The sequence below is a fragment of the Convolutriloba macropyga genome, chromosome 14 (genome assembly GCF_964194025.1).
Source record: "Convolutriloba macropyga chromosome 14, txConMacr16.3, whole genome shotgun sequence".
Classification (NCBI taxonomy): domain Eukaryota; kingdom Metazoa; phylum Xenacoelomorpha; order Acoela; family Convolutidae; genus Convolutriloba; species Convolutriloba macropyga.
The window spans coordinates 29354480-29376296 of NC_134481.1; the positions used below are offsets into that span (position 1 = coordinate 29354480).

Genomic DNA, 21817 nt, shown 5'->3' on the forward strand with positions numbered 1-21817 from the left:
CAGCCCAATTCGAAGCGCCTTGAGCATTGAAAATTGGCACAGGTTACAAGCCAATGGATTTTAAAGTTGATTCAATATAGAAGCTCTTCCAAAACAATTCAATTCATTCGTATAAAGATAATGAAAAGTTTTGTGTATTTGGCATGCTTTTTATCTTAAAAAATTATCTATCATTACATTACAAATGACGAAAGCTTTACTTGTTTACCTTTGAATCTTTAGAAATTGAGTTACACTGAAAGATTAAATTTCAGAGGTACTTAGCAAATATACAACAAAAGAGCATTAATTATACATGGCCAGCAGCATACATACATTAGAAATGCCTGTAGGAACAACCACCAATACTGTATGACAGAAGATTCCACATCCTCTGAAACGCAGAGATACTCCACCCTATCCAAGGTGAAGACAACCCCCCAGACTCCAAGAATATGCTTGCAATTTTGCAACACAAAACTTTTGTTTCAACGTCTACATTGATCTCATTACAGGCCAAAAACAACAAAAAGAGCAACATAAAGAATCAAAACATGTTTCAACTGAAAACATACTAACCATTAATGATGAGTTAAAATTACTTCACACTTTAAGTTACAACAGAAGACACTGAAAACAAACAATTCACTTCAATTACTAGAACATTGCTGAAATTATGCAAAAATTAAATAAAATTAAATACATGTTTAAAGGTGAGGTCTAGTCTAGATTACCACTATTTTTAGAAATTTGCAAAAAAAATGAAAAAATGCAGCTATTAATCTTTTATGATCAAACAACAAAATTGCACGCTACAGTTCAACAAGACGGCTTTCGGCATGAGGAATGCAACAAATTAATCCTAGACCAATTTTGAAAACAAAATTATTAATGCAGGACAATTTCTAAAGAATCTAGTTACGTTAGGGTTAATATTTGGAAGGATCAAGTCAGAGTCAAAGCCTTGCAAGAATTGGAAGAAAATAAAGATCGCTGGACCGAAGTCAACTCAAAATTAAACAAAAAAATTTTTAATAATTGCATCGCAAATGAAAGATATACGAAGAACGCAATCATTTCTCACTGAAACGCAGAAAAACCACAGTATAAATTTAAACAATGCTATTAAATTGCTAAATGACAATACGAGACGCTTAATGGCATGTAATCAGTTTTTCTACGCACGGGACGAACTGCTACAAGCGCATAAAATGTTAGCAGCTTCACTGCTTGGAATTGACAATGAGATTAGAGCCTACAGAGTCGCTGCTTACGCATTCAAACTCAATTTACTGAATTCTGTCATGTCAATGATTAAACAAGTTATGCCGATGCGATGTCTCTACAACCGCGATCAATGCTATTTGAATTCTTCAAAAGGTAGCCTTAACTCAAGTTCGCCAGATAGATAGATTATTATTAGCCATACCAACGAACCAAATTGTTACTCACAACGAGACAAAGTTCCTGAAAATTGTAGCTATAGTCAATTCAGGAGTATTTTTCACACTAACAGTGTCGTGTACATCTGCATCGACGGCTCTCAACTTATGTGGAGCAAATCCAGTACCAATGCCAAACGGAGGAAAAGATGGTTACGCCTCTCAATATGAATTGGAATAAAATTATATCGCAATAGTTGAATCTACAAACCGTATAGCATTATTCTCACAACAATAAATTGACAACATTTTTGGCTCCAGTAGTTTTTCTGTATGCATAAATGGATTTTCGTTGGAAACCGTAGATAATACGTGCCTTGGTTCATTAATATTTTGATGGTCAAACTTCCAATTGAAGAAAAAACGAAAAAATTTGGTAATGATAAATGGCCGAAAACATCATCCAGAAAAACTTTCGATCTTTTTCTCAGTGATTTGAAAATTACGGACCATCTTAAACGAACTACACTTCCTGGGTGTCGGGTATGTGAGTTAGAATTGAAATGCGGAACAAAAATAGAGACTAGCTCAATGGAATTGAGAGCGCTTATAAAAAATGACAGCGCAAAAAAGATTCACATCAAACCAGCTGATCCATTACAGCATCTTTATATATTAAGCTACCAGATTTAGCAGAACTCCCACACATCTCACCAATGTCTGAAGCTTGCAGACAAATTATCGAACAAAAACAATTAAAAATGTTAATGGTGCCTGAAGATTATAACGGTAAAGAAAATCACATTTCAAATTTCAGAACCTATTATCATCAACATAAAAAACTTGAGATCAAGCTTTCACAGCAATTTTTGAGATGCTGGAATTTGGAAAATGGCAGTGACGATAGTATTTTATTCTTTTTGTATTTCCCTATTATTGCATTTTGGACTAACATATGTTCTACAATGTTATCGTCAACAATATGCTAGAGTTATCACATCAGTGGTTGGTAAAAAAAAGAATTGAATTAAAGCCGATCATGATTGTGTCCGCAAAAGATTATCAGTATCTGCAACTACATCTTATGAATAAATTTGCAAACAAAAATATATTTTTGAGAGAGCAACAGTTGATACAACACTTCAACTTGACGAATCAAGAGAGTGCTCCCAGCAGTCATAGACAACAGACAACTTGTTTGCAAGAAAATTGCGCGAAATTTAAATACCATATTTCAATAATTTAATATCCTAAAACTGGATACCCATTGCATGCAAAACTTCAACATGCCAATTATAAGACCAAAAGCCGTCCTGTTGACGTGATTTTTAAATTCTTCAAAGAATCAATGCTTTATGAATTAATGCTATGTAGTATAAACTTCAGTTTTGAAGAAGCGCAGAGTGCTGTCTAAACTTTGAATGTAACAGAAAACGCTTTGTCAAATTAAAATTACTTCCGATATTTAAAACAAACGTATTCGAAATTTACGTTCATCGTCAAGTTAACTGTTTTAAAAATTGTTAAAAGATAAAATGAATATGTGCTTACATTTTTCTGAGACCACACTTAAAACAATTCTAGGAACTATTCCAAAATATTCAATTGAAAATTTTTCCTTTCGTACAATATTTAGCAACACATATTTATTATTTACAACTCATATTTACATCTGTTATCAAATTATTTTAAAAACATTCCTATTCCGGATTTTTCGATTTTGGCCATGTTCTTGTATTTTTGGGATTATTCCTGAATTTGCCCTTAATTTAGGTATCACTCTTGCGGCGGTTTTGTCATGCACAAAATTTCTTTTGCCCTATGTATCCTCATCTAGTCAAAATTGTAAATTGAACTATTATTTTAACGTGAGTTCCCGCCTCCTATATTCATCGCGTGTGTTTAGTGCCGGCTTCAGATTGCCGATGTATATAGCTTCGATAATCATTAGTGTTTCTACCGTCCGACAAGCGTCCAGAATTTTCCATTCAGTGTCATTCATGGCGCCACGATATTCAACCAGATGTTGACCCACCTGTGAATCCTTCTTTTGATGTTCTGTTATCCTTGTGGTAACATGCCGGCTTGTTTGCCCAACATAGATGGATCAGCATCCATTACATTTAATCTCATATACTACGTGGGATTTTAGGTCTCTATCGAAAGATGATTTCAGGGTGGGGAGGCATGATCTTAACTTCCGCCTTGTGAAAACCACTTGCAATTCGCATAGCTTTTTTAATTTGCTTGCAAAGTTTTGAGTAAGGTTGCCCCTGTATTGTAGAAAAATAGTTGGCTTAACATAAGATCTTGTCTTGTTTTTTTGATGCTCCTTTGGTGTTGTTCTTAATTGGTCGTTACCGCCACTTATTGTTTTTTTCTAGAGTCTGGTTCACTATTTTTGAAGACCAATCCTCTGGATATTGATTTTTGGTCCAGCGAGTTTTGTTCTCTTCAAGAGTCTGATTCAAGAGTGATTAAAAACACTATGAACCGTCCCTTGAATCAGATTTTTCTTATGCTGAAGAGGTGCACGGCTGGGAAAATTCATTATTACTCCAGTGTCAGTTGGTTTTTGATAACCATGACAGGTGATATTACTTTTGCTGCTCACATTTACGTTAATGTCAAGAAAAGCCAAATTCTCTTCCATGTTAACTTTTTCTAAGGTAAATTGCAGGTTATTGTGTAAAGAATTTGCAAGTTTTAAATACTCGTCCGGGCCACCACGAACCGTGCAGATTATATCATCCACATACCTTTTAAACAATTCCATCTCTTCATTAGGCCCCACTATCTGTTGGTTGTTGCAATAAGTACAAATCAAAACAACATCCTGCATGTTGGCGTATTCCTCATTCGATATCATTTGGCATCGTGCATGAAACCAGTTTTTGCATGAATCACATTCTACTCCTCTTCCTCGGAAAGTCACTCTCTGGTTACAGTCTTTGCACTTCCCGTTTTGGCCGGAACTGGAAATATTTTCATTGAGCTCTGGTTTTTGCAGTGATGCCTCAAACGATTTCATCCACACGTTTGCTAGTATTACAGCCAGTGATGCACCCATAGCCAGACCATCTGATTGTACATAGCAAATTCCATTACATTTGAAATGACCATTCGTCACCGCACGCTTTAGCAAACTTTTCATGGCGGATCTCGGGATATCTGGAGCTAGGTTGCTTGAATAGAGATCTCTTAGAGCAATTTCTATAGACTCCCCAACCGTAACGTTTGTGTACAAACTTTTTACGTCAAGAGATACTATCTGCTCGTCATCTTCAAGAGTGAGAGACTCAGGCCTTTCTAGCATCTTGCGTGTTGGTTTCAAGGTTTGCGCCCGGTAGTTTCTGGAAAAATGGTGTCAGAAATCTGTTTAAGTTTTCGTAGCTGCTACCGGGTATCGAAAGAACAGGTCGGAGAGGTGTATCTTTTTTATGTACCTTTGCCAGGCCATAACGCCTCGCTGGTTGTGAACCTGTTGACCTGAGTCTTTGATAAATTTTGTCACTAACTTTCCCTTGCTCCATTAATCGTTCCAGGCTGTTATTGTTTTGTTTTTTCCTAATTTTTTTCTAAACTTTGATTGGATTTAAAGTGAAGCCTGTTCTAATTAGATTTAGTTAAATTTTACTGGTAGAAAAAAATGTATGAATTATTGAATTAATTAGTAGTAGATAACTTGCCACTAGAAGAATTGAATTTGTAGAACTAAAGTTGTAAAGAGATTTTGCATAGTTGAAGAAGAAGATTTAGAATGATTGAAGAAGAGAACTGACTGTTAGAATCATTGTTTTGTAATAAATGCTATTCCCACATCCGAAGACCTGAAATATATTTTAAGTATCATCAGACACTCAATAATGTATTCAGAGAACACCAATGCATACAGATTTAGCCGGCGCACCAGTTGCAAACATTCCAAAAAAATGGTATACACGACAGTAGACATGTACAATTTCGTTTTAAATTTCCTTGAATGAGTGATCTTAGTGATTTGCATTTTATGTTCTGACTTTTTATTTTAGCATTTTGTATTGTTTATAACCTGACGATGAACTCAGAGTTGGAAAACGTTCGTAAGAAAGTTTTAAATTGACAATCCTTTTTAAAATCTTGTTCCAAATTTTATTTCTGGAAAAAGATCAAATAACGAAAAGATCAAATCGCACGAAATTTTTCTCAAAAAAATTGAAGCTTACGGTTTTTCAGAGAGTGCAGTTGAATTATTTGCTTCATTTCTTAAAAACAGACAGCAATGTGTTAAGATAAATGTTTACTCAGAATGGTTTGAAACAAATCATGGTGTTCCACAGGGAACGGTTTTAGGGCCACTAGTTTTTCTTCTCTATATTAATGATTTTCGAGAAAAGGTACAAGGAAACTTCAACATAATTCAATTTGCTGATGACACAGGTTTGCATTTTAGCAGAAACAATGTCAGCGATTTGGAAAAATGTGTTTCTGATGTACTGGAGAAAACAGATAATTATCTAAAGCAAAACAAATTAACCATGAATACCGGTAAAACTGAACTTCTTTGCGTCTCGAAGGAACATGAAAATTTTGATCCAATAGTTTTTCGGGGACAAGAAATTAAACCACAAAGTCACTGCAGATAATTGGGCATACTAATTGATTCTAAACTAAATTTTCATGTACAACTCAACAAAGTCCTATCAAATATGGCCACAGCGATTAGATCCATATACCTTTTACGTTATTAGTTACCTCTGGAAGCACGATTGATGCTACTCAAATCCCTAGTCCTTTCTCATTTAACATTCAGTGCTCTATTTTTTCAGAACTTGAATTTCTGTGCAATGCAGCGAATTAATCGACAAATCAATTGGGGTATTAAAGTTTGCTATATGAGAAAAAAGTTTGAGAGATCTACAGATCTCTTAGTAAAATCTGACATTTTGCCTGCAGAACTTTTAATAAGCCAGATGAGTGTTTCAAAACTTAGGAATGATATTTCATTATTGAAAACACACGACTCTGAGAGTTTTTGTCTAAGTGGTAATGTCTTAGTAAGAAAAAACAACAGAACAATAGCTAATTCTCTTAAGGTCGAGCAGTCGATCAATACAAAACAAGCATCCAAAAGTGGAATAAACTTCCGCGTAATGTCCGGACTATCAGATCAAAATCAAAGTGTAAACGCATGTTAAAACAGCATCTGCTCCAACAATTCAAACTTGTACCGTTGGAAAGGAACGTTGGTGGCTTCAAAAGTTATTTTTACCTTTAGAAAACGGAACCACTAATTTTGATTTTTAACATTGTACTGATTTTGTTTATATAATTTTAAACTTGTAATATTTAACCCCTGGGTTATATTTTCAATTTGTTTAAAAAAAACAAATTGATGAAGGACTTCCAACAAAGGGCCCAAAAGCCCCAGAGAAATAAAACTTTTCTCTGAAGAAAACTACTACTACTACTCGTTAGTCAGTATGACGTGGAACCAAGGCGACTAACAGCGGAAGCGTGCGACGCAACTCGGCAGTTTAGTAAGGAAGAATTCCTGGTATAAAAAAGCAGACTATAAAATCGACGACAGAAAACAAGCAAAGCAACCTCAACTAAATTTAACCGAAAATCACTCGTGAAAACGTATAAGGAACGCAACAAACGTACTTGGAGGCTCCTATGAAGATGCAGAAGCTGTGGTGTTTACCACAATCTCAGATAAAACTTAAATACAGACTGAAAAAGGAAAAACGCCCCTATAAGCTATTGTTCTGAAGCCTATTCGTCTAATTCCCAGGGTAGAAGTTATATGCGCACTAAGTGGAGGTGAGAGGAGGTTTTGGGGTTGCGGGGCAGAATGGAACCAGATTGCAACCAATGGAAATTGTAGCAATCTTCTCATTGATGTTGTCTTTCAGGTTGTCATGACGGGCTTTCAGGTCCCTTTAGACTGTGTGCAAGTTTCGCTTTCCCTCGATAGAAATCTACTCTCTTCGCTATCTTCTCAAAATCTAGAACTCTATTTGATGAATAAATTGCTTAGTCAATGTCTCGGAACGTTAAGTTTTACAGTTTCCTCACCAAATGAAAGCAAAGAAAATGAAGTTAATTATGCAGCATCTTTGCAGGGCAAAGAGCAAATCAACAGCAATACAGAAAGTGAACCTAATTTTCTATCTGAGTTAAAAAGTGAATTTATAACTCAGGGGCGTTCAACCAAACGAAAATGCACTCCCGGTCAAAGATGTCCGATTCAACCAAAAATTTTGCCGCGAAAAGAAGTGGACAACGCGGTGAACGATAGAGCGCCAATTAATGATAGTCAGTTCATTTCTCAAAACCCTAGTTTCGAGCCCTTTTGTCCAAAGGTCACTAATGTAATTTCGTGCAATGGCAAATCAAAAGCCTGCAGTGACGTATTTCCTGGATTCAAACCTATGGAAGGCACATCCATCATGGACTTAAGCCCAGAAACAAATAGGAAGATCGTTCAATGCTCAACAGTATTTGAACAGAATGCGCCTAGGGTAATAATCAGTCAAGCACCAAAGGTGATTCCAAGTGTTGCGCCACCACTGAGGGTCCAAGTTCCCTGCTCAGAAGTCCACTCTCGACCCGTCGAAGTTCCACCGATTGCAGTTGCACCAGTGAGAGACGAAACCGAAGACTTTCTTCTCTTTGCGGACGATAAATTTGTAGATGACCAAATTTCATCCATCGGGGACGAATTCCGTGCCCTTTTTCCTCCTGACGATGATGAAGACAATGAAATATCATCATCATCTAATTCAGAGCTCGGTAGTTGCCAGCCGTTACTGCAAAGTGATGGACAGGAACCCATATTTGTCAAGACCGAAAACCTTGATGACTATGATGATGAAAATTCTCGGTTCTTATCATCTGCCCCTGCCGGTAAGATAGAAATCATTAAGTTCTTTCCTGGCATAAATGGCGGTTATTGTATCAGCTTTGGGTTCAATCTAAAACTACAGTTGTAACAAGTAAATTACTATTATAACCATTTTAATTCTATTTTGCGATACTTCAAATCAAGACAAGAGATTCCTTGTTCCAGCTAAGTATAAAATTAACTTGCGTATTTATCATTGTGCAGTACGAGGTAAACTGCCCTGTGATTTGGCGTTTGATAGCCGTTTAGTAGCCTCGAAGTGATATCTGAAGCTATAATTAACCGCAAGATCGAACGATATTGCGAACAAATTTTTCGTATTGGAAGAAGTTTTCGTAAGCTGGTGGCAGTTTGACTTCATTATTTAACAAAAATTTGACATTATTTGGAATACATAACGTGGCAAAAGTCCATTTTCTCGAGCAAATTAAGTTTATCACTATTTTCCATGATCATTTTTTTTAAGATCCACACTCCTTGTCATACTTGTCAACGCCGTCGCAGTTTGGTAACCGCGATAGTTAACACTTGTGAGTTAGATCAGAGTGAACGAGCATCCATGGGTGATTTATTTCAGAAAAGTCCCTCGCAATAATAAATTCTCGAGTAAGAACACAATTAGCAGATTTGTTGCTACCCATAATGGTGTTCACAAGAGTAATCAAGTCTCTGAATTGGATCTCGGGTAATTACTAATTATATTTGAGTAGTTAGGTTTTAGTCTAACTGAATGCTCAAAATTGATGGCATGGGTTTCGTTTATGCGTCAAAGCGAGTAAAGGAAAATCATGTTTTTCACTTATGTCCACTATTAGCATAACCACTTTTCATCGTTAGTATCAACGTTGGACTTTTGCCAGCTAATGAAGTGTTTTTTAGTATTTAATTCTTTAATTTCTGAAGTTTTTAATTGCTCTCAAACGAAGGTTGTAGCAATTAGTCCTGTGTTCCTTTTTATGCAATTTTTCGTCTGATCCATTTGACTTTTCGTCCTCAAAATGTGATAAAAAAGTAGCGCTCGGAGGGCAATAAGTTGCCGAACAGCTCTCTCCGAAGAGTCCTACGCCTTACTAGTCTCTATGTATGCGATTCACCGAAACTGTTTTGCGGAGACAATTTGTCTGTCAGAATATTTGGAAGGTAGTTGAACAGGTCGATGAAAATTATTGGGCCCAATATTGAGCACTGAGGTACCCAGCTTAAAAGACAGCGAGTAAGAGACATCATCGTGCTGCACTCTTTGTTTTATGTTAGATAAATAATCAGATAGTAATGCTAACAAGTTCCGTTTAAAAAAAGCTTGAATTTCCAGCAGAGGCCCTATATTAAAATTATTATATGTGGCCCTATATTAAAAGCCTTCTGGAAATCTGTGTAAACCGTAGCAAGAATACGCAAACGTTGTTTTAGTTTTTGTTGAAATGTAATCTCGAAATGTGACCAGTTGTAAAGTTAAGCGATTTGGGTGGAAATTGTGCTGACTGACTATCTTAAGTTTGTCGGAGTAAATGAATTCCTTTTTCGTTTAAATACCGGTTTTTCTAGTACTTCCCATATTGCAGTTGGAACTTATCGGTCGGTAGTTTGATGTCCTGTTTCTTGCTGGTTTGTGTATTGGTGAGATTTTGAGTAGCTTACACAAGGAGGGGAATTTGGCTTTATTGGCAATTGTATTAAATATATTGTCAAGAGATTTGAGAAGCGCCGTGGAGAGGTTTTTCAAAATTACATTTCTTACTCTTCAATACCCCTGGTTTTGTTTGAATCATGGTCTTTGAGAACAGCTTCATTTTTTGTCTGAAATTTATGCAATTGATTGATTGTGAATCCTGTTTCATTTGCCGTTTTGTGGATTGTAAACCGGTTGAAAAAATTGTTGAGTTGTGCCTTTTTGAAGTTTTTTCTAGCAGTTTTGCTGTTCCATTACATTTGGGACGTGAAATGGGTCGGCTTTCCGATGCTTTCGACCTATTTCTGTAGTGAGAAAGTTCTAACGGATATCTTTTCCGCCGCAAACGAACGCTGATCTTCCTGAACAAAATTTTTGACAATAAGTTTTTGTTTCAGTAGTTTTCACTGAGGATGAGGCCAGATTCAAGTTTTCTGAGTGTTTTTAGTCTTTTTTTAAAAACAAATTCGACATTTCTGGAGTTATCTATGGAGGTAAGTTCATTCTGTGTTTAGTCTTGCTTCTCAAAAATTTCTGCCATCTAGGTGATCGATTTTGCTGAAGCAGAATGTATAAAATGTGTGTGTAGTAATAATTTGGAAATTTCTTTACAATTCGCCTGAGAGTGAGTCAAAATCAATTTTTATAGGGGTGTATTGGTTTTCATTCTTATTAACATTGTTTTCTTTGAAATCTTAATTGTGCAAGTTAATGCTTGATGATTGGACAAGTTCTTTGCAGTTGATAAGTAGAGGTCGTCCATTTGCTTCGATATACAACAAATGGTTATCATATCTGAACTATTAGTTGAAACAATGTCTAGTTGTCAATGGGGATGGAGAGATTTAGAGATAATGTCCCATGTCGCTTATTCAGAATCCTTTGTGGTTCATGAGAGACCAATGTGTTGAAGACAAATTGATATCCCTAATTATAAAAATGGTTTGTTTTAAAAATTAGTTTCATTTTTGAAAGACCTCGAATTCTTATTGGAAGCAATTAGCACGCCTCCGTCTTTAGTTTGAGTTTTCAGTCGTACGGTCTTTTCGTATCATGTGGCAGCGTGGTATGAAAAGTGGGTTTTCACTAATTTCTTTCACAACTTTTAGTTAATCGATAACCTGAAAATTTGTAACATTGATTGCTTGAGTCAAGATTGTTTGTCGGGCAAAATCAAGAATACTTCGAAAATTGTACTTTTGAAGATTGATAGTTTCTAGTGACCACAGTTCACAAGGTTACGCTGTCAAGGGAGTCTCATTGAATTTTTCCCTTTTTCCGTTTACTTCTAATTAAAGATTTGTAATTCTCAGGGATTTAGGAAGAGGTCTTTTGTATGAGTTTTATTATTCCGACCCCACTTTTGGGGGGAGGAACTATATACTCAAATGGGTTCTTTTGTTCAGACAATTTTGGCCGATCGATATATTCATCGTAGAGAAATGTGAGTGGTATCATTAAAAAGCTGGTCCAGCGTAGAATTCAAAATTAAAAAGAATTTTTTTGAATTTCGTTTTTTTTCGAGGAGTTATCGAGGATTTAAGTTTTGTGTGAACACGGGATATTTGACATGATTTTGTTCATTTTTAGTATAATTTTTTTAGTAGAATGTTTTTTTAAGTCACCTGGAGACTAGTCACTTTTCATATCAAGGTTCTGTTAAATACAAACTTCATTTACAGTCAAATGATGCCCAATGAACAAAAAAAAATCGTTTTCAAGGAATTGCTCATGTTTTCTTGGCTTCGACTCTGAGTTTTCGTAATTTTATATGAAATTTTGATTATTATTTGAGAATTTACTAATTTTTTGGTGTCCTATGGCATGGAGTTATTGACTAACGGTGCAATATGTTCCGTAATAGGCATCAAGTGAACATAACTCAGTCATGACATTACCCACTTCATTCCTACTGCGATCAAATTGAATCTGGTTAGAAGTTTTTTTTCAAACTATTGGTTATATGACACGAGATATCAAAATTTTTTTTAAAATTTTTGATTTTTTTTGGTATTTTTTACTTTTGAAAAGTAATCACACTATCCAAATATTGATATGTCCCGTTGGCTTAGAGAAGACCTTCAGTGGATCGCAGATAAAGTTATCAGAGCAAAGCTTATGGTTTTAAATCGCTTCGACTCTTTCTTCTCGCTTTTTTCTACTGAATTTTTGGTTTTTACCTGTTTTTGTTGTTTTTTTTTATAGTCATAAGACTTTTTGTGATGTCTTGTTGTATACCTATGCATGAGAAATATCCTTATGCTGCCATTGGGATTTATTTGAGCGTATTGATTTACTTCCGTTGAAAGGTATTCAATTTAATGGCTGTTAGGACTTTAAAAATAATTTTTCAATTTTTTTTTGAACATTAACCAATTTTAAGTTTTTTCGTGAATTGTTAGCAAGTCTCAGAATTGATAGGACTCACTTCTTTTCTACTGCAACTAAACTTAGCCTGGTTAGCGGTTTTATCTTCTAACTATTGGTTATATGACTTCAATGACACAAGATTTCAAAAATTTTTTGGATATTTTCGTTTTATAAGTTACCTTTGAACTCTTATCAAATTATTGATAGCTCCCATTCGCTTTGAGAAGACGTTCAGTTGATCAAAGTTAAAGTTTTCAGAGAAAATAATTTTGTTTAATTGGCTTCGTCACTTTCTACTGAAATTTTGTTTTGTGCCTGTTTTTGTTGTTGTTTTCATAGTCATACGACTTATTGTGATGTCTTGATTATCTCTGCATGAAAAGCATCTTTTTCCTCCCATCGGGTTGTATCTGAGTGCAGTTATTGATCGCCGTTGAAAGCTTTTGAGTTTGATGGCTATTAAGACTTTAAATATAATTTTTCGAAAATTTTTGAACAATAACAAAACCTAAACTTTTTCGTGAACTGTTAGTCAGTCTCAGTATTGACAGGATTTGTTTCCTTTCTACTGCAACCAAAATAATCTGGTTAGCGGTTTTATGTTCTACCTAATAGTTTTAAAACTTCAATGCCACTAGTTTTATTTTTTTTCAATTTTGGGTACTTTTTCTGATTTTGCTCCTTTTGAAATCTTATCATATTATCTTATTATTGATGGTTTCCATTGATTAAGAGATGACGTTCAATAGATCATGGTTAAAGTTTTCAGAGAAGAGCTTGTGATTTAAATTGCTTTGACTCTTTCTTCTGGCACTTTTCTACTGAATTTTTGGTTTTTGCCTGACTTTGTTGTTTTCTTAGTCAATAACATGTTGTAAGGTCTTACTGATGAATTATGAATGGCAAACAAATTTTTCGTCCCATCGAGGCATAATTTAGCGTATTTACTGTCTTCGTTGAAAGCAATTGAATTCAATGGCGTTGATACTACGATTTTTCTCAAAAATTTCGTGGTTCTAATGTATTTGTTCATGTTTATTGATTTTTTGAAGTTATATTGATAAAAAAGAACCCCATTGCTGTTGAAAAGTTAATTGAAAATAGAAAAGTGTTTACTGATAAGTTAATTTTTTAATGCCGTCGACACGTTTCCCGCTGAATTTTTTTTCTTGAACTTGCTGTTGTTGCCTGTTTTTGTTATTTAGGTAGCCATAAATTGCCGACAGGTCTCATAAGCTTTGAATTTTGGATTGAATGAATGATGATACCCGCAGCAGTCAGTTTATAGCGAATAGTCTTAATATTTATTGTATACTTTTTCTAATATTTTCCAAACGTTTCAGTTTTTGTTCTTTTCGTCAAATTGTAACTTACTTTCATCATTGAGAGGTCACATCCGTTTTCTTGTATTTCAATAAATAACATATCTACTGATGTCCATTATCGCCGATGTTTTGTTTCTTGGACTATATGCATTTTTATAAACGTTTTTTGAGTGGCCATTTTTTGTGTTTCTTTTTCTCTTCTTTCAGCACAATCGCGTAATAACAGATCCCAATTGGTTTCAAATGTGGCTCAAGTAAATTTGTTTAATCTCTCAGTATAAATCTTTCAGCTGAATTGGTAGAATTAACAGTTGAATTAAAAATACACAATATTCAGATAATAGCTAATGAATGATTTTAATGGTAGCAATAGTTTGTGTTTTTGCAAATCGTTTGTAATTTTTTGAGTTTTCTGCATCTTTAGTCGGTTTCTATGGCTTAGTCTAACCAAAGATAAATTCTTTTGGTTTTGTATTGACTTTTTAGTAATTTATCAAGGATTATTTAGTTAAAAGCTAATGATTTTAAGACTTTTGAATTTTCTTGGTTTAAAAAATGTTGATTAATTTTTGAATTTTGCCTCATTGTTCTTTCTCTTTGTCGACTTGTTACCTAGTCTCATTAAAAAAAAATTTCCATCCGCTGTATAGTTAGAAAAAAGTAAATTTGTGTAGTTAAGGTTTTATCTGACTGCATTTTGACGTTGTTACTAGGTGCTTTTAAATTTTGATATCCAGTTTTTGCCGTGAAATTTTTGTTTTTGCTAATTTTGTTGTTTGTTTTTTTTTGTCTCGTGGTCTCTTTATTGGCAGATCTCTTTGGCGCTGTAATGAGGCATGGCATCATGTAATTCATTTAGCAGTTAGGTTGTGCAACGATTGTTTTAAACTCAAACATCTATTTTTGTTATCTCTTCATTTGGTTCACAATTAAGTCAAAAATGTACAAGAGCTCGGGTCAGAACATCATTTGCGAACGCACATTAACGAGCCTCCTTGTTCGTTACTTAAATTCATTTTCAATAAGAATCTTCTCTTTGGACAGTTCTTTGCAGACATACGCTCTCCGATCGAAGGACTTTAACGAGGAAAAGTACGAACACAGCAGATCTCCTTCCCTTGCGTACGCAAGTTTCATCAGTAACGTTCAATCCTTTTCTCTTTCTGCAGAAACGTTCCCAGTCATTTGAGCTGTTATTTGATAGTTTACCTTGAGATGTTTAAATACATTTTCAACTTCTGCGTAGTCGTGGTCAAGTCGTTTCCGTCCATCTTTTTCGTTGTTATCCGGTATTCCACGAATGCGCTGGCCTTCAAAATGTTTCGGCTGGTTTACTTCTGAGTTCATGTTTGGGTTGATCTACGAGTGCCGTTGGTAGACTGGGGAAGTCGTTTTAATTGTTGCAGATCGTCGATAGTGTTAGTCAATTTTTTTTTAGCCCAAACTCATTTGCATTTAACCTGTCTGTTTTTGCGGTAAATTTGTTTTTAGTGTCTCGTATGTTGTTGGCCATGCAAGGAATGTCAGAGAAAAAGAGCATTATTGGCGAGTTCGCTTATGGAGGTTGTTGCCGCGGGGAGAGCAACATGCATTCAGGTGTTAGATACATAACGTACAGCCTTTCATTTTCGATTACATTAGTTTTTGCTTGTTTTACACTTGCTTTTTGGCCAGCGATTTCAGCTGTTAATTAGTTACGTGTCTTTACGATTGATGGTTTTTGGAAGCCTCAAATCGGCTGGGAAAAGAGGAGCGGCTGTTGCAAACTCTTTTGAGATGCCCGCTGCTGAGAAATTCTGTCTCAGAGTCTTCGGCAAAAGGCAGCACACTGACCCGTTTGAAAAGAAGGCTTAACCGATCAACAGAGGAGTAGCTTCTGAGTTACAAAAAGAAAACTTGAGTTACAAAAAGAAAACTTCTGAGTTACAAAAAGTGTCGCGTATCAAAAAGACAGGTTAATTTACCCTCACATTTATTTCTGACAAAGCTCTTTTTTCGGTTCCGTTGCTCTTCTCTTTGGGTTCCTTTTGTTGTTTGCCGGGTTCTTTCTGCATTTAACCGTTATTGAAATTTACTTGATGATTGTATAGAATATCGACGTGGTTTTGGATGCACTTCAGGGCTGTTAACCTTGCCAGTATTCAGTTGCGGCCACTTGTTTTGATGTTGCGAGTACGTTCAAAAGACTCCGCAGGGTACGAATCTATTTGATTTATGTCTTGCTGCGGCGTTGTTAATGACGTTGTGTCACATTATGTTCCTATTTTGTCGGATGCTGCTTTGGCTCTTATTGTTCCGATCCACCTTGTTGGAGGAGCTATATAATCAACTGGTTTTTTTTCAGTCAAATTTGACGGATCGATATAGTCAGCGTAGAGAGTTCTGAGTGGTATCGTTAGAAAGCTATTCAAGGATAGTATATCGTTTTAAAAAGGTTTTTTTAATTGCTCTTGAACGAAGTTCATAGCAATTATTGTAAACGTGTGTCTTTTTTATGCAAAATTTTCGCTTGACGGTTTCGACTTTTCGAGCGACTTTTACGCCCTTGACTTTTGAGTTTCGTGTGGTCTAAAATTCTCTCTCAATCACAATTTGAAGCAGCTGAACTCAATTGGCTGAAATTTAATACTAAAAGTCAAATGAAAAGTGCGCCGAAACTGGTGCCATTTTTCACTTCAAATCTTAATAATGGTATATCTTAACCTCTAATGAGTTTATTTGAAGGCCACTATTAAACTTCTTAGTCCCATTTAGCCCCCCACCCCCGACTGATGCAGGTTGCAATTGATTAGAGCTCTCATTAGTCGTTCGAGAGCAATTCTTATGACGTTTAGTCGGTTATGTTTGTTTTGCTTTTTCGAGTTATTGAGGCTTAAAATTCAGTCCCCTAATTTAAATTTTTTATAGCCGCACAGCGATAGCTGGGGCTTTTTTGGCCTCCTCTTCTATTTTTATTTCGTCAAGATTTTTGTTACCGCCATATGACGTCAAAACGACTTCAAATCTGCTTTTTGTTCATTCGTTCATGCAATTTCAACTGAAGTGCGTGCGTGACGTCGTTTTTCTCTGTTAGAGTTTTTTGCTCATTCGCTTGATTGAATTTTCGGACTCACCCCACTCTCAAAAAGGACGTCCTCTTTGAATTTGACTTTAATTTACTTTATTTCACAGAGATAAGTTCAAATGGGTGTGTGTATTTCTAAATATATGTAATTTGAGAGCAGCCAACAGAGGCAGCAAAAACTTATACAGATTTTTAATCAAAATATAATATTTCAGCCTTCAATGAAAAGACGAATTTTTGGTGTCTTTTTAACTGTTTTTTTTTAGCCTGCAGATCTACAAGCTGAGACTGCAGGCTATTTTCTGGCAATCTGCCAGCTCTGTATTATTCACGTGTTTCGTAATTTCTGTTGAAGTATTGATGAAATTTGCTCTTAAAAATGTTTAAATTATTTAAAGTATTGTCAATGATGTTACTTTTAAAGGTCGGAGAGTGTTGCTGAACTGATTCGAATTGTTTGTTTAAATGTGTGCTAACTTTTTCAAAATTCAGCTTTTGAATTAAGTGGCTGAAAGTTTTCTTCTGTAGCCCACTTTCTTAAAACTTGCCCGAAGTATAAACGTAAAAATTGGTGGCACAGAGTTCTCAAACTACAGATATGGGCCATCTTCCCTTGAGAGTGTTCTGCTATTAAAATTTTGGCAGTTTTTGGGGACTTGATCGCTCTTTCAAAGTTCATCGCTCTTTTAAAATATTTTTTAGACCCAATTGTCCGTATCGTTATTATATGTATAATAACTCTTTGATAATGGACGATAAGAAGTTTATAGAATAATTTTGGTCTAAACGTGTTTTTTACAATAAAAAAATTTTTGGATCGGATTGGGGTGCTGGCTTTTTCAAAATTGTCTTACATTTTTTTATGTTAAAATCAGGCCGAAAGGGTTTCAATTCACAGCTCAATTTTTAACAGATTCCATTTAACAGTAACTGGAGCCCAATGAACATATATTATGTTTTCAGATGCCCATCGGTGCTATGGCCTCATACTGTGTTTGGGTAAAACTGCTTGTAAAATTTTGAGCTCTGTATTTGTTATTTTGTAGCTTGAAGACTATGTCTCACTATTGACACGTCCAATTGGTGCTCTAATGAAATAAAAATAACTTGCCTAATATTTTGAAGTTGAAAGTTTTATGCTGTTATTACATTTAAATTCGGTCAACTAGTCTCCGCAAAGATGTCAAATCCTTTTTCCAGTTAAATAGAATTTATTCTTTATTGCAATTTTATGAAGTTAGTTATTTGGCTATGATACCACGAGTTTTCGGACCAATTTATTACATAAGTGACCTGTCACATTACAAAGGTGACGTTGAAAGAAGGGGCAATTACAAATTTTGATGGTTTTAACGTGAATAGATTATGGTTCTAACGGCTTCGACGCCGTTTTCTGGCAAATTTCAATTAATTTTTGCTATAGTTTTCGTAATTTTTTAGTCCTATGATATATTCTTGGCATTGACATCTCTCAATTGCTTCCTACGGAGTTATAAATGAACCTATGGAATTGTTTGTTGATAGCTAAAGCTTTTCAGGACTCTGAGTATAATTGTTTTATAATAATCAATGTTTTTTTTTAATCTCGTCGCCTTTTAATCTTATTTCTGTCATTTTGTACCTTAGTCTCATTAATGAAATATCGTGTCCCCTCTCTGATGAAACTAATTTTAATCTAATGGGTGGATTTGTTTTAAACTAATGGTTTGGTGCTACAAGTTTTCATAAAAACTTTTGCTAAATTTTTCGAATTTTTCCAAATTTTTAGTGTTTGTCACATGAACGCACTAAATACAGGTCCGATTGGCGTTGAGCGCACGATCAATTTTACATATGGAATTTTTAATGGTTGTTGATTGGTGTCATTGGCTTCCCATGGAGGTATTAATTAACCTTCTTTTGGGTTTGACTTGAAAGCTAATTGTGTTCATGACTTTCTTTAAAAAACGTATTATTGAACTGAGACCTTTGTTACTTTTGTCTGCTTGATACTTGGTCGTATTAAAGACAGCTCCTATATTGTTTTTTAGCGAATTACAAGTTAATTTTTCAGTACTGGTTTTATGTGATATTTTAACTTGTTAAGTAATTTTTTAAAAAATACATTTAGTTTTGGTTGTAATTAGTTTTAATTTTTTGTTGTCTTGGCTCGTAGCCTTATTAATGGCAGATCTGCTCGGTATGAAGCGGCTATATTTATTTAGTCCGCCTAGTTCAAAGCGATTTATTTATTCATTCACCTTTTTTTCAAAAATGTTAATTTTTGAAGTTTTTCTATCTCTTCCTCATTTGGAAGACAATTAAGTAAAAAAAGAAGTGGACGAGTGGAGTCGTGCAAACGCACATAACCGAGCCTCCTTGTTGTTCAATAAGTTCTGCAGAACTTTCAGCTAATTGATAGCGTTCGGGTTGAAGCTGAGACCAGGGATAGAGAAATTGTTCAATACTAGATGCCTCTTGGATTCTGATAATTGCCGTTACTCATTGATATTACTGATGGCAATAGCTAAGAAGCTTGCGCCAATGAAGTATACCCTTTAGACTGACTTCTGAAACTCTTCCACAGAAGGTCTTCCACACCAGTCGTTATCCATTTCTCATTAAACACACTTTTTAATAATTTTATCACAAAATAAATTAATCAGAAAAAAACTTATTAATGAGGAACAATAATTGTATTTGGCTGTTGTTAATTAGGACTTCAACAGGAAGACTCACTTGATTTTGACCTGAAGAGTGACCTGAATGCAGCGTACGACACCTTCAGCATGGCTGATGATGAACCATCCTGTTCCTCCTCCTCTGCCGGGGCGAACAACGATGCAATAGACAACATGGCAATACTAGACCACCTTTTCAACGATGACAACACAGTAAAGCGAGATACAGTCATTGTCACTCCTGGAAAACCACCCTCCGATTTGAGGCCTATAAAGCCAAAGATCTCCATAGCAAGTCCGTGTACCGTCTCAGTTATTGCAAATAATTCCAATAATAAAGTCCAACCAGCAACCATCAAGATCCTTGGTACAACAACTAACAGACAGAGAATCCGCTCAAAGGTCGGAACTGGATCCCGATCAGGCGGATCCACAGCTCGCAAACGTCAGAACAGACTGAGGATCAACTGCTCTATCTGTTCCTACAATTCGGATAGAGGGGCGAATGTGGTGAGACATTACGTGCTGGTCCACAAACTACCAGATCCAGTTGCAAAAATTGTGGTGAAAGGTCTGAGGACTACAGCAATCAACGGAGCGGCGTCAGCCCCTGTTGTCAAGGGAACACCCAAACTGCAGAACATAGCGCCTAAAATAGTCACAAGCGAAGTGCATTCTGAAAAAACAACGAGTTCTCAAGTAAAAGTCACCTGATAATCAATTACAATTACCGATATCCGTTCTATCGCAAACTAGACCTTACCTTGACATTTTCGGTGTGTCGCTGATTGATGGTTCTATCTTTTACTGTTTATTTAGCATATTCTGAATTTATTTAGACAAGTTTTTTAGTCTAAGTTTGCTTCCTATTTATGAGTAAAGTAATTTATTGATGCATTCTTTTATGCTTAATCGTGCTAGAATTGTTTCTATTAAATCAACTGAAAGTATATAAAGAAAACCCAATCGAAATTCACACCCTTGTTTACTTACTGTCCTAAGTTGTATTGTATCGTTTTATACTTTAAGCTGATAAGGTAATTGTTATTGTAGACCAGTGGTAAAATGATGATCATAATCCCACGGCCCAACTGTGTATAATATCTCATTAAAACCCAGCTCAGTATTTTTACACCCAAACTGAAACTTTGTTCAAACTGTTTGAATAATAGACTACCATAAAAGGATAATTTTCCCTCTCCCACTTAGAATATTGTCAAGAATGTTTGTCATGTTGAAGGTTTATAGAAAAAAATTATGGTACGTAGACTTAAGCATTGTGTACTGTTAGCAACAGAAACGTTTCAAAAATATAGTTAGAGGTAATCTAAATACAAAAAAAAGAATAAAAAGTGAATTTATCTCCAAGAAATACTGAAACAGTCTATGGGAAATTCAATAGGAAGTTTTCATGGAATCTAAACAACTTAATTTAGGAAACAGGAATAATGATTCGAGTGCAACATGAAGTGAATAGTTTTTAAACTCATAAACTGGTCGTCATGGGAATGAAACAATCCTCCAAAATTATTCCGAAGTTGATTTCCGCGTGGTGTTTTTTCTATCTTAGATTAGTTCATATTTCTCCCTCTTCTCTCCTCTGATCATTTTATAACCTCATCCCACTTAGCAAATCCATATATAAAGTTTTGTATAGAAATGTCGAGAGTAGTAGTATTATCGGTATTTTAAATTTCAATCTTTCACTTTTCAATATCTGATATGTAATTTGTAAATACATTCTTCATTTATACATTCTTTCTTTTTGCCCAGAATACGAAATGTGTCGTATATGATAAGAATATTCAGGATGATTAGTGGCTTTGCCATATCACAAATTCATTATTTCCTAGAATGCTAATGGTTGTCTACTCGGTATTGGATTTTCTTTTCTGAGAAGCATTCTTTCTGAGTACTAGCATGTTATATGCTCTCCAACAAAATCTTGCAGTTTCTAAAAGATTCCTTCTTGTTGTTCCAACATTTAAAAATAACGGGGGAAATTATATTGCAGACAGTTTGCCTCCCTTTAGCCAAGATGAAAAAAGTTCTTCACGCATCTGAGAAAGATAGCATCGGTACCGTATAAGAGCAAGAGCTCGTGAAATGCAGATGAAAAATGGGATAAAAACTATTTTTGACCACCTCTCACCCCCCCCCCCCGCTATAAACACACATACATACAATCAATTAACGACAAATGATGGAAGGCAACCCCTCCGCTGATAAAAAATATGGTAAAGTTTTTGAAATATAAATAAAGATTTAAATCAAATTTTAAAATTTTAAACTAAAATGTAAGTTCTGGTACTCAGGAAACAGCAACAATAAAATACTTTCCCCAGAAACACCTTTCAGGTTGTCACGACTTGCAATTTTGTAACTGAACCTAAGTCAGTCGTCAATAATAAGTTAAAATAGTTGTGATGGCTTCTTGGGCTGATCAAGATCATCTGGGAAAAGAAATAATTGAACAGTA

General features: G+C 35.2%; 2 protein-coding genes across 2 annotated transcripts in view; one reads left to right on the forward strand and one right to left on the reverse strand.

Moving 5' to 3' along the window:
• Window positions 1-21817, reverse strand: part of LOC142353214 (uncharacterized) — a 712302-nt gene that overhangs the window by 578426 nt on the left and 112059 nt on the right. The window lies entirely within an intron of this gene.
• LOC142352831 (uncharacterized) lies at window positions 7231-21091 on the forward strand. The gene is made up of 2 exons (XM_075404979.1): window positions 7231-8252; window positions 19376-21091. The coding sequence occupies exons 1-2, from the start codon at window positions 7265-7267 to the stop codon at window positions 20050-20052; spliced, it is 1665 nt and encodes a 554-aa protein (XP_075261094.1). The 5' UTR covers window positions 7231-7264; the 3' UTR covers window positions 20053-21091.

Excerpts from the sequence above, each read along its gene's own strand:
- LOC142352831 (XM_075404979.1), top strand. The coding sequence starts at position 7,265 with ATGACGGGCTTTCAGGTCCCTTTAGACTGTGTGCAAGTTTCGCTTTCC. Across the intron at positions 8,253-19,375 it reads CTTATCATCTGCCCCTGCCG|GACTTCAACAGGAAGACTCA; the intron begins GTAAGATAGAAA and ends GTTGTTAATTAG.